Below are 24,247 nucleotides of genomic sequence, written 5' to 3'. Positions count from 1 at the left end.
ATGCAGACGCACGCGGAGCCCGGAGGTGAGTGATCATCATCACATCAGCTCATCTCTCATAACTGCATCTCATTCTGACTCTCACTTTATTCTCACATCTGTGATCAGAGCACGCCCATGCATTCATCATGAAAACTACTGTCTTTAAGAAAAGTGTGCTGTATTTGTTACATTTGAATAAGTTGCTGTTCAATAGTAGATTAAACATTTGAATAAAGTATGGCCAGAAAGTGCGAATATTCTATTGGGTCTGGAATGTGTTTAAAGTCTGCATGAATGATGATAAACCCAAGAAGGAAAGGTGTCTTGTGTTTGGGTGGAGATATAAGATCACAAGCTGTATTTCTGAGATGCTGCGCAGTTCACCTTGTGTCCTCTGAGTTTAAGAAGGACCTCACTGTTTCTGACGGGTTTACTGGGAAGGTCAGGTTGAGACAAAAGTGACCACTACTTTCAGAATCCAAAATAAAAAAATACAAATTGAATTTTCTTTTACCATTTGCATAACCAACAGAAAACATCCCCATGAGCAAGCAGCTGAGGGAAGGTTCTGTCAAGGTTCTCTCCAAGTTATGAACATGTTTCAGTGACATTAACAGAACGTTTGTTTAAAGTTATCAGGTCTTTTATTAGGTTCTCAAAACGTTAGAACACAAGTATTACTTATACGTCATTTAAATGTTTTTCCTGAAATGTTTCCATTTTTAAATGTTGCCCCTTGTTTCATAACGTTCAGAGAACATTCAAACGTAACGTTCCCAGAATGATACAATGGAACATTCCATAAAACCATTTTAAAGCTTGTTTTGAAACATGTAACTGTTTGGATCTGTTGTGTGTGTGATGTTCTAGAGCAGGCGGGTGATGGTACATCTGTGTGAGTGTGTGTTGTTTGTCCAGATGTGTTCCTGAAGAGGAGAAGGACAGCGCTCTGGTTCTCCGTGTCTCTGTTTGGACTCTCTGTTCTGGTTCTGGTGGTCGGGCTGCTGTCGTCCACGCAGACGGATAACGTGGCCGTGTCTGGATACTATCCCGGGATCATAGTGAGTGACTCCACACCAGCACGTTTGCTGTAAAAAAAAAAAAAAAAAAGCTATCTGATTTGGTAACTTGACAAACACTGGTCTAGATAATCAGGTTAAATCAAGTTTGTTCTCTTCTCGATGGCAGCTGAGTTTTGGAGCATTCTTGGGAATCGTTGGTCTGAACCTGGTGGAGAATCGCAGGCAGATGGTGAGTACAACCAGCCCAAATCATCTGGAAATGGCTCTCTGAGGGACATAATCAATACAATTACAGCCATTGTGTTTCAGTGAGGTTTATTTCTGTCCCTGTGAAATATATTTCAGATAATATTACTGGTTTTAGTAGGGAACACAAGGCTCATCCGCCGTCAGATCGATGAGTGTGATTGGACGTGTGGTCAGTGATGCTGAAAGTGATTGGCTGATGGATCAGGAGGAGCTTTAGCTGAATTAGATTAGCATTGATGATCGCTGGGCTCAAGGAGCTTCAGTCCATCTCACCTCACAGCCTGATACAAACCTGTGCAAAACTCACTGACCTGATGCAAAGGCGTTGCTATGTGACTTTAATGGTGTTCAGTGTGGTTGCTAGGGAGTTGCTACGGTCTAATGTGTTCAGTGTGGTTGCTAGGGTGTTGCTACGTGACTAATGCCTTCAGTCTTGTTGTTAGAGTACTTCTATGGACTGTGATGTTTAGTGTGGTTGCTATGGTGTGGCTGCAGTTGACACTATTGTCAGTATTGTTCAGTGTGGGTTTCTAGAGGGTTGCTATGGACTGATGTATGTAGTGTGGTTGCTAAGGAGTTGCCATGGACAGAAATGTTAGTGTTGTTATTTGACCATAAAAGTGTTCCATGTTGTTGCTAGTGTGTCTGTGTTTGGTTGTTAGGGTGACTGTGTAGTTGATAGGGTGTTCAGTGTGGTTGCTAAGGTGACTGTGTTTGGTTGCTATGGTGTTTGGTGTGGTTGATAGGGTGTTCAGTGTGGATGCTACGGTGTTTGGTGTGGTTGCTATGGTGTTTGGTGTGGTTGCTATGGTGTTTGGTGTGGTTGCTAGGGTGTTTGGTGTGGTTGCTAGGGTGTTACTCATGTTCTGATAGCTGCATCTTGTACTGATGGTGCTGTAACCTGGTTTAGTAACTCTTCTGTCCCAAATGGGGTCCAAAATTAATGTTTTGACACACCTGTTAATATTTTTACCAGCCATCAAACTGTTTTTATTTTTTTAAATATGTAATTATTTTGCTTTAATATTAGGATATTGTGAGCAGTCGACCAGCAAAATGTATAAAATGTTTGTAACGGTAAGTTGTTAATTTTAGACCCTGGTAATAAACCACACACACAAACGGTGTTACCATGACGAATGGAAGTTGTGGGTCTGTAACCATGGTGACGTGTTGTTGGTCTGGGTGTGATTTAGGCTTCTGTAGTGTCCTGTGTTCTGATCCCAGTACATCCTTTAACATTTAATGAACACCACACACACACACACACTCATTCACATAACTTACATGCACACACCCCATCTCTCTCACACACACACACACACACACACACACACAGAGGGCCAGTAAACTGAATCCAAGCGCTCAGGTGAACACATTAATGTGCAACAGCCCGTATCACACCGCAGCTTCAGCTTCCATCTCCTGAGCATCACTGCAGACTCAGTCCCGTGACCTCTGACCCCTCCGAGATTGCAGGAAGTGACCAGAACATTGTTGGCAGAGAGTTGCGAGGTCAAACGCTGCAGAATTATGACCATAATGGAATGAGATGTCAGGGTGATGATGATTCAGGGGTTCACCTCCAGCCTTCAGAGAACAAGATCTTCCCAGAGTCATCCATTGTGTAACGCTTTGTTAAAGCCAACATGAAACCGGAGGATAAAGTGAAATACTTTCAGAGACCCACTCGCTCCCTTCAAACACATGAGCTGTGAGCACTACAACATCTGCCCTTGAGCATTCACGAGCTCTTCTATAACTCATGCTGGATTGAGTGTGTGTCTGTTTGAGATGGTGATTAACCAGCTGGTTTGTGGATGTAGTTAGTTAGTAGAGCTGGGATAAGCTGAGGTGTGGACGGGTAACCAGAGAACCAGTGTTGAGTTACTGATCGCTGACATGGAGCTTCACACATGCATCTTTAAAGCGTCAGTGTTCAGGGTTTGTAGACTTCCTGTAACTTCTCCAACGACCAGAAACCAGCTGAAGTGACATCTCAGTAGTATTTGCCAGAAACTGGAACAAACTAAATAAACATGTTAGAGGTGAAACAAATCATTTGAATGAAGCATGCGTATACTGTAAAATACTGATATGCAGCAAAGAAAAATGGAAACTGAATGCAGAAAACAAATATCACAATTCTGACCTTTTCTTTTTTGTATTTTGAGTTCATATCATCCAGAAAAAAAGAAAGCGAAACAAAAACACGCAATTAAATGTATTTACTGTTTTTCTATGCGGTGGCAGACTGGGCTTGAGCCCGTCATATCTCTGAGTTTAATGGGACTGAAGTGTGTGTTTGGATGGAGCTCAGCTTTAATGAGCGCGGAGGACTTGTTTTATTGGTTCGTTATGGAGGTCACGTGATGTTTGCCTCGCCGCATTTATCACCAGTGAATAAACTCAGGATTTAGTTAGCACGATTAAGCAGGAAAATGACATGATCGTAAAGCTGCAGGTCCATTTAAAAGCTCATTACCGCATGATTGATGATGTTCCAGCTCTGGGCTCATCAGGACACTGTTAGTACTGCTTTAGTACCGACACTGACCCTAAACACAGTTAGGTAGTTAGTTAGATGTGTGATGTGCACATAATGATGTTGTTCTTCTCATCTCCTCATGCGTGTGTGTGTGTGTGTGTGTGTGTGTCAGCTGGTGGCCTCCATCATCTTCATCAGTCTGGGTGTCGTGTCGTGTTTCCTCTGCTCCATCATCGACAGCATCATCGCGGCTGAGTTCATGGTGAGTATCTGTTCACCTGCTGCTCATCTAACATCAGTCCTGAGAAGAGTACTGTACTGTGTGTGTGTGTGTGTGTGTGTGTGTGTGTGTGTAGGACACGAGGCCGCTGATGGAGGGCCGCTGTGAGTTTTACTCCAGCTCTTCTGACAGCTATGACGATTACTACACCGAGGTGAGCTCATCTCAGATCCACACACTCACTGCTGGTGATGGCTTTGGTTATCAGTCTCTGAACGATCGTGTTCTCTGCTTCTCTCTGCTGGTCACATATGAACATAACTCCGGCACTTTGAGTCACACTCTTAAAAATACTTTGTCATACAAGCAACAATATAGTTAATAATGTCAAGTTGAAAGTCTAAACTAATTCATGAGCTTTACTGTGTTCAGGTTCAGTGCCATTCCTACGGTCATCAGTGTAAACTCAAGGTGAAGAGCAACACCTGCTACTGCTGTGACTTGTTCCACTGTGACAGGTGAAGCACACATCAATCACTGAGCATTTCCAGCACAGCTGTGTGTTACTGAGCGTTGTACTGTGTGTGTGTGTGTGTGTGTGTGTGTGTGTTAGCGGGGACTATCGTGTGCAGTACCATGAGTTCACGGGTGTGAGCAGCTGCTGGGACGTGGTGAAGCTCTACCGTCTGATATGGTCCTGTGTGACTCTTAACGTGCTCGGCGTGTTTCTGGGCATCATCACCGCTGCAATACTGGGAGCCTTCAAAGACCTGGTGAGTCCGGATCCATCAGACACTAATGAAAACAGAGTTTGTTTTAGATATTTCATCTGCGTTCAGTTTTGATTATAGAGATGCACAATCTCTCAGTTCAATCACCAATATCTAATGTTTAGTGGACAGCCTAATGCTGGCTAATACAGGTTTTTCTATTTCTTTTTGCCGCTGATTGATCATAGCTCTCTTAATATTGCAATTAATATTAATATTTGCAAAAAACTTTTCAGTTTTTTGGGCAAATAATTTAGGCAATATTCTGTATTTAAATGTAAAAATTTCATTATTTTTGCATTGTTTTGAAGGCTTATTTCACTAATTAAAAAAATCTCATAAATTAGAAGCAGACAAATCTATTTAGATCTATAGTTAAAATTTTCAGCTTTAACAGAACAATAATTCTCATTATCTGTATCATAGCTTCCACAGTCTGTAGTTGATGTAGATGTGTGTGTGTGTGTGCGCGCTCAGGCTCCAGCGGCTCGCAGTCACGTTACACCCAGTCCGGCTCCGCCCCCTCACATCCTGTACAACCCCACCCAACATGTGATCACCTACACCGGCTTCTGCCCCTCCGGACAAACTCTACCCGCCTACCCAAACTACCCACTGCCCATGCAGGTGAGGACCACTAACCAACTAACCAACCTCTGTCAGCAGTACGGTACTTATGACAGTCTGATGATCAGGACACCAACAGCACTGAATATTACTATAGAAAATGTTTTTTCTATTATGACGTTTAAATTTCAGTCAGTTTTTTTATTATAAGGTTTAAATGTTGGATACTTTTGTTCCATTAAGAGATTTAGTTTTGTTCTATTAAAGATGTAAATATCAGCCAGTTTTGTTCTATTAAAAGGTTCAGATATCGGTCGGTTTCACTCTAGTAACATTTGAGTATCGGTTAGTTTTGTTCTGTTAGAGATGTAAATATAATTTAGTTTTGTTCTATTAAAAGGGTTAAATATCGGTTGATTTCACTCTAGTAACATTTGAGTATCAGTTTTGTTCTATTAAAGATGTAAATATCAGTCAGTTTTTTCTATAAAAAGGTTTAGATATCGGTTGGTTTCACTTAAGTAACATTTGAGTATCGGTTAGTTTTGTTCTGTTAAAGAAGCAGATATCAGTAAGTTTTGTTCTATTAAGTGATTGAAATATGTTGGTTTTGTTTTATTAAAATGTTTAGATATCAGTCAGTTTTGTTCTATTAAAAGGTTTAGATATCGGTTGGTTTCACTCTAGTAACATTTGAGTATCGGTTAGTTTTGTTCTGTTAGAGATGTAAATATAATTTAGTTTTGTTCTATTAAAAGGGTTAGATATCGGTTGGTTTCACTCTAGTAACATTTGAGTATCGGTTAGTTTTGTTCTATTAAAGATGTAAATATCAGTCAGTTTTGTTCTATTAAAAGGTTCAGATATCGGTCGGTTTCACTCTAGTAACATTTGAGTATCGGTTAGTTTTGTTCTGTTAGAGATGTAAATATAATTTAGTTTTGTTCTATTAAAAGGGTTAAATATCGGTTGATTTCACTCTAGTAACATTTGAGTATCAGTTTTGTTCTATTAAAGATGTAAATATCAGTCAGTTTTTTCTATAAAAAGGTTTAGATATCGGTTGGTTTCACTTAAGTAACATTTGAGTATCGGTTAGTTTTGTTCTGTTAAAGAAGCAGATATCAGTAAGTTTTGTTCTATTAAGTGATTGAAATATGTTGGTTTTGTTTTATTAAAATGTTTAGATATCAGTCAGTTTTGTTCTATTAAAAGGTTTAGATATCGGTTGGTTTCACTCTAGTAACATTTGAGTATCAGTTAGTTTTGTTCTGTTAGAGATGTAAATATAATTTAGTTTTGTTCTATTAAAAGGGTTAGATATCGGTTGGTTTCACTCTAGTAACATTTGAGTATCGGTTAGTTTTGTTCTATTAAAGATGTAAATATCAGTCAGTTGTTTTCTATTAAAATATTTAAATATAATTTAGGTTTTGTTGTAGAAACAGATTTAAACATCAACTTGATTTGTTCTGTTAAAAGATTAAAATATCATAATTGTTTTTTTAAGAATCATTTAGAAATCAGTTGATTTTTTTTTAGAAACAGATTAAAATTTCAGTCAGTTTTGTTCAATTAAATTATTTAAATAACAGTCGATTTTGTTCTAATTACAGAATTAAATACCAGTCTGTTGCGTTCTATTAAGAGTTTTAAATATCGGTAGGTTTTGTTCTAGAAACAGATTTAAACATCGGGTCCATTTTGTTCAATAAGGTTTAAATATCAGTTGGTTTTGTTCTATTAAGTGATTTAAATATGTCGGTTTTGTTACATTAAGAAATTTAAATATCGGTAGGTTTTGTCATATTTAAAGGTTTATTATCAGTCAGTTGTGTTCTATTAAAAGATTTAAATATCGGTAGGTTTTGTTCTAGAAACAGATTTTAATATCAACTGGATCAAATGGATGCTTTAATCTCATCATTTCCTCGTTCTCCAGCATCTGAACGGTTATCCAGCTCCCGCTGCAGGTCAGTCTGTCCCCGAGGTCTCGACCTCTCTGTCTGACGAGACCCAAGCAGCGTCTCAGAGCGGGACCAATCCAGTCCTAACGACTCAATCCACATCTCAGGACAGCAGCGGCTACACGCTGACTCCTAATGCTCCCTCGCTCTACGCTCACTCGCTAGGGCCCTTCGAGAAGCCTCCGCCTTACGCCTGCTGAAGACACCTGACCTCTGACCCCTGTGACCTCCACCACCACCACGCTGCTGCTAATGACCTCAGAAAGAGTCTATGTAATCGTCACTTATTCTTGTAGCAAATGTGATCGATGTTATTTGTTGTCTGGTAGTTTCCGAAACCTCTGAACTTTGGCTTTAAATGTCCTCTTTCTTTTGGTGGGATCTTCATAGTTTGATTCATTGAATCATTTAAGGCTGAAACACACTTCCTCAGCTAAATCACGCAGATCACTGCAGCTTTAGTCTTCTGCGTTCAGATCCACATCTGTCCGAGTCTGAGGAGAATCCTGCTGAGTGTTGACATTATTCAGATTCCTCTGGTTTAATAACAAGACATATTCACGAAATATTAAGAAAAACAATCTTCCTTATTGCCACTTTCTTCTTCAATAACAAAACCGATTGTTTAAGTTAAGAATATTTTTGTTGCATCACTGTGAAAACCACCTTTTGGCTCATTTTCTTGTTAAATGTTCTTAAAAATCATATTTAAAACCGTCAGCTTGTCATAAATGATTAATAAATGTATTAGGTATTTTCAAAAAAAATAACACTAACTACATATTCAAGACCTTAGCCAGGTTTTACATTCATAATCTAGCAGGTCAATTCTCCTGTTATGATTAACACTGGTCTAAGATTTATATTAAAAATAATACACAAAATGCTTGCTGCCTAAAGAGTTAACAGACAAATGCATGGTTAAGATTTATCAGTGAAATGTTTCATTTGTTGTATTAAACAAGGCAACAATATAGAATATGAAAAAAAGATGTTCTTAACCCTTTCATGCTCGTGCACAGAAAAATCTTTTGAACATTTCCATAAGTAACTAATTTGCATTAAAGGCTTTTTTAAAAAGCATAACAGAAAGACTTCAGCCTAATCATGAAACTTCTCAATTAAACTCTGAATCCGTTTTTTATTTATCTGCCAGTTCAATATTTTATTGCTACATTCATTTTAATGTGCTCTGTTGTGCATTGTATGCTTAAACTGCTTAAAAATACAATGAACAAACATCCTAGATTTAGAAATATCTCTGAATAAGAATGAACCCTATTCCCTATGTGACTCTGTGTTTTGTTATTTTCATTGTCCAGGGTTTTCTGTTTATTCTGCATATACGCAAAGTGTTTACTGCACAAGACCATCACTTTCCTGATAAAATTAATTTTATTATTTTAAAGTCATTTTACCTTCAATAAAACCCTGAAAAAATATTTTCACAAAATAGAAATAATTCTATTTTAAACTGCTAAACTATAAATGATAGAGAACCATGTGGTTCTAAAAGAGTTTGCACTTAACATTGTTTAAAATATGCAAATGTGGCATAACCTAATTAAATAAGCACTAGTTTGTGTTCAGTTCCAGAACATTGGGTAAAGCTAAATTCAAAGTCTTGTTTGATTTGATTGCCATATTAAAGTTTTTCCAGAGAGGATTTTGCACGGCTCTTTTTATTACTCCATAAATCAGAAAATACTGTCGACAAAAATAGAGCAAAGTGTTGTATGAAATATGTTTGGTGTGAGAAAAAAAACCTTGAAAGGATTTAAATATACAGATGCAAACAGATAAAAGTGTAATAAAATAAAAACTTAAATGTGTGTTTTGGATGTTTTCTTTCCACCAGTCTGAAAATCTCAAATGTGATCAGTGCATGAAAAACACATTAAGCAAAACCAGTGAACTTTAGTGAATCAGTTCAGTGCAACGTGACACTCATCATCAGTTCGCTGAACACTACAGGACAGAGAAATCATCATAACAACACCATCCGCCTTTATTAGTTTTCACCAAGCGTTTCAGTCTCGCAAACATGAACAAAATACAAAACAACTTCAGCAAGATGAAAAGGAAGAACTTAACTGAGGGACTAAAAAAAAAAAAGCTTCTGAATGATGATGATGATGAGCACCTACATCGAGGCCTGAGGCCTTTAATGGTAGATGTGTGTTTTGAGTCATCCTCCTCTAAAGCAGTTTACAGTGGTAATGTACAGTTACAGTATTTTACAGCACACTCTCAGTAGCTTGTGTTTGATTGGTCTAATGGGAGTAATACATGGCTCTGTGCTGTATGCGCGTGAGTTATTTCTGCGCGTCCACCAGGGGGCAGGAGTGAGAGCGGATGTCGTTGTGCTTGTGTTGGGCCTCGTCCACGTCCAGCAGCTGACCGTTGACCCTCACATCCATGCAGCCCGTGTAGAAGGCCGACACCGGAGCGGACACCAGAGAAACATCTGCACAAACACACAACATCAGCACCCTCCGGAGAGACACATTTCAAGATCATCTGACTCCAAGTCATTCTAGGTCAGAACTGGACACGTTTTATCATACTGGTGAACATATTGAACATTAGAGTATTGTTAATGTATTGAGACATTGATTTGTGAGACATTACCTGGAATCCCTCCTATAAAGGTGCTGTAAGAAGACGTCAGATCCAGAGCGTGTGTGTCCTCCATCACCTCCGTCTGTGCCAGCCGTCCATCCACCTCCAGCAGAGAGCGGTTCCCGGACACCGTCACGTTCACGGTGTGTGTCTGAGCGTCACACAGGTTCACCGGGACACTGGCCACCACCACGTCACCGAACGACACCAGCACGTGCTGCGGGACACAGATCAGGAGACCTTAATGAATGCCACTGCATTAGCTGCTGATAATACCAGTGCTGTACACACACACACACACACACACACACACACCTCGGACCAGGCGAGAGTCCCTGGGTGATAGTCTGACAGAGAGATGGAGAAAGGGACTCTGTCGTGATGAACCAGAGCAAACAGGACTCCTACAGACGAGGCCGGACGCAGGGTCACATGAACACGGAGCGTCTGAGCGTCTCCTGCAGGAAACAGAGTTATTACAGCTACAGCCACTGCTACTCCAAATAAAACGAACCTTAAAGCAACTCAAATATTAGTCCAAGCAACAGTTCTCATTCTCATTTAGTTTAACTTGATTTACTTAAACTGAAATCAAAATATGAACTAAATAGGCATATTAAAAAAAACACAAAACAGCAAAATTATTGAAATGAAAAACTAAAAATAAAAACGAATAAAAAATACAATAAAATTTAGTTTTGTCTTATTCTCCCCGAATAGAACCACATCTACACATTCCAGTGTTGTTACTGTTAATGAAAACAAAATTCTTAAAAATCTCTTCTTTTTTTGCTAACTGAAATAAAGCTGAAATAAAATAAAATAAAATATTAGATGATAAACTTTAAACTTCTAAAACTAAAAGGAAAATTTGAAATGCTGCCTTGGAAAGGAAATGTTTTGATCTATTTACTACAGGGAATTTACAAATTATCTTCACAGAGCATGATCTTTACTTAATATCCTAATGATTTTTGGCATTGATGTCTATTGTTCCAAACACACGTGTGCTGCTGAGTGTTTCTGTGCTGCAGGTCATGCGTGAAACGTGACGTGTGACGTGTGATGTGTGTGTGATGTCAGGTGGCACACCGTGGCTGTGGTTGAAGAAGGCGAATCCGTGTCCGGGGTAGAAGGCGCTGTGGTCTTCGACGGTGTAACACTGCATGCGCTCGTTGTGCTGGACGGTGTCCTGAATGGACGTGTCCTCACCGGTCAACCAGCGCCAGTCCTTCATACACCCGTCCAGGCGAGGGTTAACCTAGGGTTGAATGATACAGCCAAAATTTCGGTCTATACGATATTATTCCCATATCAATATAAACACACATTTTTTTTAATAATTTGTCATGTCTATGAAACCTCTAGAATATCAAACTATAGAATATTTTAGGGGGGAAAAAATGGCACTAGAAAATGAATCTTCACCTTTTATTTGTATTTAGCCTTCATACAAACAATAAATGTGAAATAACTGTCAAATAAACACCTCAAACTCACCTTATTAATATTCATATCTTTAACTTCAAACTATATGTTCACATACACTACCAGTCAAACAGTAAGAGTTTTAATGTTTTAAAAAAAAGTATCTTCTGTTCACCAAGCCTGCATTTATTTGATCCAAAATACAGCAAAAGCAGTAATATTGTCAAATATTTTGACTATTTAAAATAACAATAATGATAAAAATAATAAAATATATAATAATAATAATAAAAATAATAGAATATATTCAATTCAAAGCTGTAGATCCCTTTGAAGCTGCACTGAAACATTTTTAACCTTCAACCGCTGTTCTCCACTGAAGTCCACTATATGGAGAAAAATCCTGGAATGCTTTCCTCAGAAAACACAAGTTCATTTCCACTGAAAAAAAAAGACATGAACATCCTGGATGGATGGATTTATCTAGCTTCAAGCATTTCTTTTTTTATCAACACTTCTGATTCAAGAGATGCGCAAAAGCGCCCCCAAGTGTATAACAGCGGCAACACAGAATAATTCTGTGTTTGGTGGGGAAAGAGTTAATTCATTTCTTTTTTTCACATCAGATAAAGACTGAAGCTCACCCTGCTGACCAGCCCATCGTCTCTGAAGGGAACGCCGCCCACCGTCAGGTTGAGCTCATGCATGCCTTTATTCAGCGTGAACAGATCTCCGTTCACTGCGATCTTCATCACCGCCTCCCTGTCAATCTTGATCACGAGGCTCCGCCCCTGTTCCTCCACCGAGATCTGAGCAGACCAATCAGGAGACAGCGCTTCATACAATACAAATAGAGAAGCTTTACAGAAACAAACAGGAAGTAAAATTCATCAGTTATGAAATTAATAGAATTTCAGCTCTACAGAAGACAACATAGTCATTATTCAGATTGATTCGGTTTTACCAATCATTGATGTGTACATCGAAATAAAAACACAAGAGATTGAGTTTAGATTTTCTAAAATACCTTTTTAAGTCTTTTTAATTTTTTTACATTTAAGGAATAAATCGAAGGGAACTTATTTTCTGACATTAAGAGCTCTTTTAAGGGTTTAGATGGTTTCTGAGTGACTTTTTTTCTTTACTAGGATCTTTACTTTAATGGGGAATCCCCCCCAATTTTTAGGAGCAATGTTTCATGAACATGGCCCAGGATTGTGAAACGTTTCAAGCTAAACTCGAACCTGCATCTCCCATGAGCTCCATGTGTCATAGATGAATGGCTCAATCCTATTAGTCTGTTATTAGTGTGACCCCTGCAGTGACCTCTGACCTTATGCCACTGGCCGTCATTGACCTGCGGTCCACTGCTGGTCACTCGACTCACAGCTCCGTACTTCAGCTGCAGCTCCAGCTTCCCATGATGCATCACCAGAACAATCCAGGAGCTGTTCAAGTGTCCACCGGCGAAGAAGATCACGCCCTCAGGGTCATAGGTCCTGAGGTCAAACTCTGCCGTGAATCTGAGAGGAAACAGGAAGTCAGCATCAAACGAGACGTCACAGTAACTCTAATGTATTTATTAGAGTTAGCTTTTGGTTCAGCAGATTGATCTAATAAAGTGGCTATCGCGCTTTCATGTGATGTTTGTTTTATTTGCTTATTTAATTACAGCTGATGTCAAAAAACTCAGAATCTGCAAAATGTTAGTTATTTTACCAAAATAAGAAGGATGATAGAAAATGCATTGGTACTGACCTGAATAAGATATTTCACATAAAAGATGTTTAGAAAATAATAGCTGAATTTATAAAAATGACCCTGTTCTGGCTGGGCGTGAAAACTTTTGAACAGAATGGAGATGTGCACATTTTTCTCATTTTGCCTAAATATCTTATTATTTTCATTTAGTACTGCCCTTCAGAGGCTACAGAAGATACGTACATGTTTCCCAGAAGACAAAATAAGTTTAATTTTCCCTGATCTTCTAATTCAGAAGTTTTCACGCCCGGCTCCTAACGCATGGTTTTATCTCCTGGAGCATCAGCGAGGGTTTGAATCTTCTGTAATAGTTGTGTTCGAGTCCCTCAGCTGTCCTCAGTGTGAAAAGATGGATCTCAGAATCACACAGTCATTGTTGGAAAGGGTTCAAATACACCAAAATACTGCAAAACCAAAGAATGATTGGGAGCTGAAGGATTTTTCTGAAGAACAGCAGACAGTTGAACTGTTCAGGACAAACAAGGAACAACTATCACTGAACACAAACACACAGCGGTGGATCATTCAGCTCACAACACAGTGTTCAGAGTCAAGGGGATGAATACTTTTGAACAGGGTCATTTTTATAAATTCAGCTACTATTTTCTAAACATCTTTTATGTGAAATATCTTCTTTGTTATTGGTCTTATTTATTAACTGTTTCTGTTGTACAGTACTTTGGTCAACCTTGTGCTGTTGTGCTCTATAAATAAAATAAAACCATCAAGATGTAACAGTGCAGGCGCGCTCACCCGGTCAGAACCCTTCGGCGGAAGCGCAGTCGGACCACAGGAATCCCGCTGAACATGCGTCCGAGGTACAGCGAGCGGGAGTTCTTCCTCATGTCCAGCGATCGGTGAAGCTCGATGGGCTTCAGACACACAGACAGGAAGATGAGCCAAATATTATCACTACTTTAGTTTATTTATCTAGCACAATGAGACATAAAACATTGACCATTGTGCTGTACAAAAATTGTCAAATCCAAATAATAAAACACCAATTAAAATAATAAAACATCATACAATGACATGGTAAACACCAGGCATAGATGTATATGTAGATGCCTCATTAGTAACTATTTCTATATGCCGTGATACGCAAGCCATCCTCCATTTTTGGAACATTTTGCGAAACCTCAAGCGTAAGATGACTGTGTGCATCTTAACAATAAGTTAAACTCTTGTATACTGTATCTTTGAATATTCATTGATTATTATGGTGAATGACATCAAGTTGACCGTTCCGGAAGCGTCAATGTATCTGGAGCAGTCGAATAGGGAATCTATACATATCGATGCATACTAGTGCTGTGCAATTAATACAATTTTGATTTCGTCCACTAACGATTATAAAATACAATAATCAAGATAATAGGATTATTATAAAATCGATACTTCTGCTCCTTGATTCTGATTGGCTGAGCTGTGTTCGAAGCTGTTGTGAATTACTCTACAATGTAACACACACCTTTGTTTAAATTTTTTTGTTGCTCGGCAACCGGTGTGAGGATATGTGTGTGTGTGTGTGTGTGTGTGTATCATATCAGGACACAACTCTGTATAATGTCATGGGTATGACACAGGTATTACAAGGAGAGGGTGACTTATGAGCACATAACCCATGTCCCCATTTTTCAAAACACTTAGAAATCATACAGAATGAGTTTTTTTGAGAAAGTAAAAATGCACAAAGTTTCCTGTGAGGGTTAGGGTTAGGTGTAGGGTTGGTGAAGGGACATAGAATATACAGTTTCTACAGAATAAAAACCATTACACCTATGGGATGAACACACTTTACACAAAAACAAACATGTGTGTGTGTGTGTGTGTGTGTGTGTGTGTGTGTGTGTGTGTGTGTGTGTGTGTGTAAGTGTGAATATGCGTGTGTGTGAGTGTGAGTATGTGTGAGTATGTGTGTGATCACCTCACAGCTCCTGAAGTCTTGTCCCAGTCTCTTCCCCTGCCGTCCGTCACAGTAGCAGCGGAAACTTCCCGGTGTGTTCACACACTCCTCCTCACACACGTGCGTCACACACTCGTCCACGTCTGACCGGAACAACAGGAGCATGAGCTCAAACACACACAATACTCACATTCATCCAAATCAGGACTCATATTCACGAAACATGTGATCTCTCCTCTAAGAGGTTTAATATTAGAGTTTTCTCTCTTTCTTGTAGACAGAAGTAACTGCTGATAATACTAGTGTAGTAATGGTTTCGGTCAGCAGTGTGTGTGCTGGCTGTAAACTCACCTACACAGCTCTTGAGGATGTTGTCATAGATGAAGCCGTCCTCACACAAGCAGTCAAAGCTCCCGTCGAGGTTTGAGCAGCGCGCAGATCCGCAGACGTCTGGAGTCTCCACACACTCGTCCACATCTGCAGAGAAACCAGGAAACATCTGCCTGATGAACCCCTGAGATCACTGATACACAATCAGACGCACAGCTGCTAAAGATGATCTGTGTTTTCATTCTGGAGGAGAAAGCATTCGCAGAAGTGAAGAAACTGTCAGATTATTAACAAGAACATCATTCTTATCTATTATATTGCATCATGAGGCAGAGAGATCATCAGTTATCATCAGTGCAGAGGTTTAGAAAAAGCAGGTAAAAAAACAACAACAGACATATAAAAATGGCATTATAATAAATTAATTGTTAAAAAATAAGATTAAGCTAATTCAATTAAAAATATAAATATAAAAAAGGAACTAGATTAAAATAATACATACATACATACATACATACATTATGTATATATATTTACAAAAAGTAGGTAAAAAATAATAATAACAATAATAATAAAAAAAACATTATGCTAAATAATTAAAATATAAAAAAGAAATTGAGTTAAAATAACAGTTTTATTAAGTTTAGATATTAAAATATTAGATTAAACATTTTTTTTTATCAAAAACTACATTCTACATACTACTGCATTCAAAGTACACAGTATACCCCTGTACTAAAATATTGTTGATTTTATTAAATACTTAAATAATAAAACTGTATAAAATTAATAAATCTTAAAATAAGAATGAGGATTAGATACCCAGACACATGTGGTGACCCGAGAGCGTGTATCCATGACGACAGGAGCAGTGGTAACTGCCCATGGTGTTGTTACAGAGGTGCACACATCCACCGTTCGCTCTGCTGCACTCATCCACATCTGCAAATCACAAACACACACGCCGTTAGCCAATCAGGAGCAGCTCGGGACTCGGGATTGGCTGGAGCGGCCCCCGGTGGGCGGAGTCAGAAAGTCACTCACACTTCCCACTGAAGGTGAATCATCAGAGACGTGACGGACACTCTGCTGTGAGTCACACATCCACTGAGCAAACGCTGAACAGAGTATTAGTTACTAGACTCTTCTGTATGGAATTACATTTGGTTCAATAATAATGAACAAAACTTCATAAAACTGAACGTAACTTTTTCAGAAACTATCAAAACTATGCCATTACAAAAGAAGAAAAACACAATGAAAATGAAAACAATGAACTTTCAGGTCAGAGAGCACCTGTCCATCAAAAGCTCACTATCCAATCAGAGTAGACCACAGTTAAGCCCGCCCCCACGAGAAGTTTGTGTCAAAGTTTCATTCATTATTATTGAACCAAATGTAATTTCATAGTTCTGGGTGATTTTTCTAACTACCAATTAAAAACAACAGGTGTTGTTACAAGGCATATTTTTTGGTTAACACACACAGTTGCTAAGGTGTTCTGAATGATTGTTAACATGTTGCTGGGTGTTCTGATTGTTTGCCAAGGCCGAGATTGCCAAATCTGTAGCTATGTGGTTGCTACGGTGTTCCAACTGATTCAAATGAATCATTACTGTGCAGACTTTGGCTTTAAACAAATCACTACTGCGCAGACTCATGCTCCGAGTGAATCACTACTGCGCAGACTCTGGTTCTGAATGACATCACTGTGTGAAGATGACAGCAGTTCTACTGGGATGTTTTGGCTTCACTTTTCTATAGTGGAAGGAACTGTAGACACATGCACATTTTTACAGTCGATGGCTAAGATACTGTCTGTGGGAACTGCATTTTGATTGTTTTTGAATAAATGATCCAGAGAATAATATTCATCAGCATCTTTACCCTGAATGCGAGTGTCTGAACAGCTGATGTGTGTTTGTACCTTTCTCACACCTGACACCGCTCCATCCTGTGAAACAATGACACTGGAATTCACCCTTTTTGTCCTCACAGCGCACCGTCCCATGAGGATTGCAGGGGTTCGGAGAACATTGGTCTGGAATATCTGTGGGACAGAGAGAGAGAGAGATTATAAAAATGAAAAGATGTATCTGGATGGATGGCTGGATGGCTGGATGGATGGATGGAAGGGTGGGTGGATGGATGGATGTGTGGGTGGATGTGTGTGGGTCACTCACTGTGGACACAGGTGATCAGATCCTGTTTCTTCTTCTCAGAGTCTCCAAACTTCTTCATACAAGCTGGAGCATTAAAGAGAATCAAACATCTCCATCAGCATCAGCAGATGATTCAGCAAACCATCAGCTCAATATATATATATATAAACTGTATTTATGAAATCATTTCAGCCTTCATTAGAAAACAATTACAACACACAGAAAACAGTGCAGACTCACCCTGATACTTCGGGTAGAAGTATTCCTACAAAAGACAAGAAACCATGATGAGAAATTACTAATAATATATATATATATATATATATATATATATATATATATATATATATATATATGTGTGTGTGTATATATTTATATAAAACATAAACAGTGTGAGAGGTTTTGGTTAGTTATGAAGACACATGAGAACTGCACAGACAGTTCCTGTCCTGACACGTCGAGCCCAGGCTTTGTCTTACATGAGGGTGGATAATGTGTCTCATCACACACACACACACACACACACACACACACACACACACACACACACACACACTGCAGAAGTAAGAGATGGAGTAAATCTACACAAGACTTCAGTCTCATTATGTACATTAATATCCCTGCAGTATTAATACAACAGCATTAATGAGAGCAGATGATTCATGTGTGACCCCGGAGCTAATCGATGTCATGTCCTCTGTGCATTAAAGTCATGCAACTCTTAAACTAGTCTCCTGTGTAAGTAAGCTGGTAACCGGCATGCTGACTCACTCACACACACACACACACACACACACACACACACACACGCACACACACCCTGCAGCATCAGAGAAGCCGGTCGCATGTGCTGCAGTGAATAATGCATGCAGTGAGTGAAAATACAGCATCTCTGACACGCAACTACATTTATTTCATACTAAGTATAGTTCAAATCTATTAACATATTTACTGACATATCGCTCAAGACTTAACGATATAAAAAATAGTAATTAAACTTTATTTGGAGTACCACTTGTGCACAATGCACACTTATTAATATTAAGCTGAAAATGTGTTTTTATGTCACTCTTGATGAGGACTGTATGATTTTTAAATAATATCAGTCTTTAAATGCAAGATATTTAACATGTACCTGAAGGATCCTTACAATTGTTGGACTAACACGATCAAATACACTGTAATTATACCACATTAGTATACCAAAGTACATAAATATGCAAATATATTTGTAAACAAGATTATTTTTCTTGCCCTGCCTTCAGATATTTTTACTTGTTTTAAGCAAAAACTAAAAACTTTTTTTTTTAGAAACAAGACAAAATATATGTAATTTTACTCATTAAGTAAATGCATCTTAATTGCAGAATTTCTAGATATTTATACAAGAAAACAAGACTAAACTACTAAGGAAGAAAATCTTTTTTGCAGTGCAGGCATGTGTCTGTACTCTGCAACTGAAGTGGACTCCAGCTAATAATAGAAAGTATCAGGGCGTCATAATCTTTCATGTTTCCTAAACATTCCCAATCCTCATTTAAAGAGCAAACAGGATTTAATCTAAGCAGCACATTCATGAGATGCTTGCAGGGAACGACGCGTCAGACATGCGCCGCCACACTGGAATTCATTCTGTATCAAAAACACATTCCAGACTCAGCTGTCAGTCACAGCGGTGACATGCCCCTCAGGGACCAATCAGAAGAACCAAAGAGCGGCACATTTGCATATGAGCTCCCATTGGAGAACAGTCTCTGTTTGAGGAATCATATTCCTGCAGTGTTCCTGAATATGTGACAGTAAAAACAGAATCAGTGCAGGATGCTCTGATGGAAAGAACTAATATTTCACATTTGTATCATGTTTTTGTTACAAACTTACAACTCAGTATGTAGTTTGGTGCAAAGAGTCAAGGACTCAGAACAGCTAGAACAACTGTCAGTCTGTAAGACAATCAGTCTGTCAGTTATTTAGGAGTTCTATTAAGTTTACACCTTATAAATTGGACAGTCTCCCGGTCAGATGGACAACTGCAGCCCTACTAGGGAGTATATAGTGTACACTAAGAAGCAGCACAGAATCATCATGAAGGAATACATCAAACAAAAGATGGAATACAGAGCATTGACTAAAATGATCAATCGCTCAGAAGCACGCTTGATAATCAAACATTAGTTGGAATTAAGCCGATTAATCGTGGCAGCAGTACGCTAGCTGATTAAAGAGTTAGTGAGCACCTCCGAGTGCATACTAACCATGAAGCGGCACTATTACTATGAGGACGAAAGATCACATCAAACATCAGCTAGAATGCAGAACATGTACTAAACCGATTAATTGCAGCAGGGTTTAACTAGTTAGTAGGCAATATCAAGTACACACTAACTAGTGATCGACACTATCGTTACAGAAGAGGATCATGAGGACGAAAGATCACATCAAACATCAGCTAGAATAAAGAACATGTACTAAACCGATTAATCGCAGCAGGGTTTAATTAGTCAGCACTGATGAGTGCACACTAACTAGGGAATAACGCGATCATTACAGAAGATGATGAAATAAGCTGAATGCATGAACTAAACCGATTAATCGAAGCAGCAGGGTACAATGGCCAATTAGTTTTTAGTTAGTTAGGGAGCATCATGGAGTCGACAATATCATTACAGAAGAGGATGAGGAGGATGAAAGATCACATCAAAAATAAACTGGAGTCCAATGCATCGAATAAATCGATTAATCGCGGTAGAGCTAGTTAGTTAGTGAGCATCATCAACTGCACACTAACTAGGGATTGTCACTATTATTACAGAAATTGACGATGAAGATGAAAAATCACATAAAAAATAAGCTCGAGTCGAATGCATCGACTGAACCGACTAATCGCGGCAGAGCTAATAATTAAGTGACCATCACTGAGTGCACACTAACAAGGGAGCAGCACAGAATCATTACAGATTGATGAGGTATCCAGAGCATCCAGGGCAGTAGCGCACACTAGTTAGTCAGCATTACTCTTACCGTCTCAGGGTCATTCTCAAACACTTCTCTCGCCTCCTCTTTAGTGCACTTCTCCTCCACACACTCCCTCTCCAGATGACCCTGCTTGGTCTCCTCGAACACCTGGTTCGCTCTCCGGTGTCTCCGGAGAAACTCGCTCGCCTCCTTCGGAGACACGGACACTGAAAACAGCAGAAACTCTCAACTTCTGCGGATCGCACTAGTTAGTGGTCAGTGCAGGGAGTAAGGGCTCGCTTGGCGTACTTACGCTGTGAGGAGCAGCCGACACACAGCAGCACGAAGCAGCAGATCCACACTAACTCTCGCATGATGTTCTGCGTCAAACTTTCGCTCGTTCTGGATCAGAATCCTGCACTGATCCTGCACTGATCCGCCACATTCAGAGCAGAGCACGAGCAGCGCATTCAAGCCCCTCTCCCTCTCTCTCTCTCTCTCTCTCTCTCTCTCTCCCTCTCTCATCGTGAGCGGCAGATTCGTCGGTTTATTGGTGAAAGTTGCGGTGCAGGGAGTTCCCTATGCAGAATTCTCCTCCGCAATAGCAGATCACTGCAGTACACTCTACACAAGCGCTGGGAAAGATCCCTTTAAAGCGACAGATCGCCCGAAAACAAACACTAATGTCATTCACTTGCCCTCCTCGTGTCCTTCAGAGCCTGTGTGACTTTCTATTTCAGTGCAGCACGAAAGGAGAAGCTCAGCAGAATGTTCAGGCTGCTCTACCTCATACAATGACAGCGAATGGGGACTACCCAAAAATACTTTAATGTTTCTGAAATACAATTATTTCATGTTAAGTATACTACAAATGCATATACTTAATAAAATGCCATGCAGCTGTACTTTTAGTAGCTTTGCTAAACTGGTAGCTATACTTAACGTCTGCTAAATTGGAACAACTCATTTAGCAACTAATGCACTTTATTTGTGCTGAAGTACAATTAAAGATATGCTTAGTGTATTCAATGGTGCTAAAGTGGAACTATTGCAAGTAAAAAAAAAATATTAATACAATTCTCATCAAAAGTGACATTAAAACACATTTTAGACTTAATAGTAAGTGTGCATCAAGTTATCTGTCGGTAAATGTGTTAACAGATTTTAACTATACTTAGTATGAAATAAATGTATTTTAAATGTATTACTTTTTTACTAGGGTAGAGGCGTTGAGCTTTAATTAAGGACAAATTGCATTTTCATAAAAGTCTTCTAAAGTAATACACAGACTGAACTGAAATCCCATTTAAACATGAACATATTAAGATCAATGCATCTACTGTAGCTGTTAAATCTTACAAGATTAACCCTAGTCCTAACACTCTATGTGCATCCCAACACACACTTACAACATTAACTGCACTTAAATAGACATATAATGCACTTATAACTAAAAAACAAACAAACAAACAAAAAGGATGGAATATTTCAGGCAGGTTGTTGATTTGACAGTCTGTGTTCTTACGGCTCAGATGTGAGGTTACATACTTCTGCAGCTGTTTACTCAGTGTTTACCTCTCTCTCTCTCTCTCTCTCTCTCCTCTTGTTTTTCTGAGCCAGTGTTTTCATTCTCTTCTTCTGTTTCTTTATGCAACATTAAGGTCGGGTCACTCGTGTCCATCTGTAAAACACACTGTAAATCTCCCATCAGAAACAGATGTAGTGTGCAGTGTTTCAGCACTGTCACATGGAAATATAGAAAACTAAAAATAAAACTACATACAGAAAAATATATAAACAGAACTTGATATAAAAGTATAACGAAAAGAAATTGATATGAAAGTATGGGAAGATAGATTTTGCAGCTTAGAAAATATAGAACTATATACAAAAGAGCATAATAAGAAAAATATAGATCATTTAAATTTTCATGTTTTTACAGACCTGATATATTCACAATTAAAAAACACTTGAATGAATGAATGAATGAGGCATTTATTGATGGAAATTACTCTTGAAGCATTTATTAAATCATATGTATTGAAACTACCAGTACTTCATAATAACAGATACACATTTACTTTTAATGTTTAATGAACCTGAGCTGACATGAACTAACAATAAAGAGTAGTATTGTTATTACCTAACATTAGAAAAGATGAATAAATACTGCCACAGATGAACTGCTCAGTGTTCACTATACAGTCACTAACATCAACTAATGGGAGCTTATAGTAAAACTGATTTCATAATTTCCTGGTTTTCCACATAGAAGTCAAAGATAAGTGTTAATATGTCACTAGTGTTCAATATCCAACTAAACATATTCACATCACAGTCAAATTAGTGTGTTACTGTATATACAAGATCCAAACAGACGTGCTGAAGTGAGTAAAAACCTGGTTAAAGACACAGGACAGCAATAAAAACACTGCAGTGAATACGAGAGGCGTCTCACGAGCTTCTCCAGCTCCTTCACAGCTTGGTCTTCAGTCGATTAATGAGCGGATCAGTTAAAAACACAAAGAACCCCAAAACATGTGTCTGACAGGAACTCGCAAACGGTGATGTCACTTCCTGTCTGGAGCGGCTGGGTCCGGAGCGGAGACGGGAGGACAGGAGTGAGACTTGATGCTGTTGTCTTTACTGACGGCGTCGTCGAAGTCCAGCTGCTGTCCGTTCACACTGACCTCCAGACAGCCGTGGAAGAAGGCCGAGACCGGAGAGACGGACAGCGGCAGATCTGCACACGGACAACAAATCATCAAAACATCATCTCCTTCATGCTCTGAGACCTGCTCAAAGGGTTAGCTCGCCCAGAGAGAAAATCAGCCCATGTTTTACTCACCCTCAAATGCATCCTATCTGTATATAATAGGGATGTAATAAAATGTGATATCACAATAAAAAAACTGTCCTGATATTATCGTGGTCACATGATGATAAGAAACAATGCGTGTAGACAATTTGCTTGAAGAATATGATGCAGGAGAAGAAAGTTCAACACTAGTATTCAGCGATAAAACAACTGATCATATGAAATACTTTATCAGAGAATATTTGTTTTCGACATGACTTATTTAAAAAAAAAAATCTTCTAGGTTTCTTTAGATATAAGCATTCGATGAGTCTTTCTTTAATTTTAGCGAAGCGTTTCAGAAAGATATTTGTGGAGACTGAGACGGCAGAAAGCACTCCCTGTTTGTTTTCTTTATTTTACAAAAGCACAATGTTTTATTTATATTGCGAGCGTTTACAAATCAAAGTAGACCTTTTATAGTTTCAAATGATTTACTACTTTCATCTGTACGATCCAACATTACAGAACATTTTAAGTTCTTTTTGCCATTGTCTTGAAAGTACGCAAGTGATTGTTCAAGAAACTGTTTTGATACTTAGGTAATTTTTCAGTCAATATTAAATTACAGAAAGAGTATTTCTTTGTAGGGTATTTTTTAGGTTTGATAACTTCTGATAAAAGTCAAGTAAACTTCATAGTAACTTGAAAGTAAAGTAATTAGTAATCTGATTACGTTTTAAATGCAGTAATCAGTAATTAAATTAAATTAATTTGTGGTGGATTACTTTGAGTAATTTACCCAACGCTGTTTATTAGTTATTAGTTTGTCTTATTTATCATATTTAATTATTGCAGGTTTGTCTAATATTCTGAGTTTGTATTTGACTGTTTTTATTGATTGTGAGGAACACTGAATGTGTTTTTGAGTAAACAGATGTTCATATTTAGTCTAGAACTACAGTGAGATCATGTTCACACACAACACTGCACTGACTCCTGATCTCTGTCACCATGGCAA

At 38.6% G+C, this 24,247-nt stretch overlaps 3 protein-coding genes across 3 annotated transcripts in view; 1 reads left to right on the top strand and 2 right to left on the bottom strand.

Moving 5' to 3' along the window:
- Window positions 1-8,145, top strand: LOC113044731 (transmembrane protein 255B-like). Its single transcript, XM_026204910.1, has 9 exons — window positions 1-25; window positions 883-1,043; window positions 1,171-1,233; window positions 3,914-4,003; window positions 4,098-4,175; window positions 4,394-4,479; window positions 4,575-4,734; window positions 5,209-5,358; window positions 7,241-8,145. Exons 1-9 carry the CDS (start codon window positions 1-3, stop codon window positions 7,463-7,465), a joined length of 1,038 nt encoding a protein of 345 aa, XP_026060695.1. The 3' UTR covers window positions 7,466-8,145.
- A 1,103-nt stretch (window positions 8,146-9,248) lies between these two features.
- Window positions 9,249-21,142, bottom strand: LOC113044684 (growth arrest-specific protein 6-like). Its single transcript, XM_026204860.1, has 15 exons — window positions 20,743-21,142; window positions 20,496-20,656; window positions 17,715-17,739; window positions 17,496-17,558; window positions 17,240-17,362; window positions 16,135-16,254; window positions 15,334-15,459; window positions 15,004-15,125; window positions 13,830-13,948; window positions 12,649-12,838; window positions 11,960-12,124; window positions 10,980-11,148; window positions 10,203-10,345; window positions 9,897-10,104; window positions 9,249-9,732 (listed from the first exon to the last, which is right to left on the bottom strand). Exons 1-15 carry the CDS (start codon window positions 20,801-20,803, stop codon window positions 9,581-9,583), a joined length of 1,947 nt encoding a protein of 648 aa, XP_026060645.1. The 5' UTR covers window positions 20,804-21,142; the 3' UTR covers window positions 9,249-9,580.
- A 1,272-nt stretch (window positions 21,143-22,414) lies between these two features.
- Window positions 22,415-24,247, bottom strand: part of LOC113044681 (vitamin K-dependent protein S-like) — a 13,601-nt gene continuing 11,768 nt past the window's right edge. Inside the window, exon 14 of the mRNA XM_026204856.1 lies at window positions 22,415-23,172. Within this exon, the coding sequence (XP_026060641.1) occupies window positions 23,000-23,172 (173 nt within the window). The 3' untranslated portion in view covers window positions 22,415-22,999. The remainder of the gene's footprint in view (window positions 23,173-24,247) is intronic.

This window comes from Carassius auratus, chromosome 26, assembly GCF_003368295.1.
Source record: "Carassius auratus strain Wakin chromosome 26, ASM336829v1, whole genome shotgun sequence".
In the NCBI taxonomy this organism is placed as follows: domain Eukaryota; kingdom Metazoa; phylum Chordata; class Actinopteri; order Cypriniformes; family Cyprinidae; genus Carassius; species Carassius auratus.
This window is presented reverse-complemented; position numbering and strand designations above follow the sequence as displayed.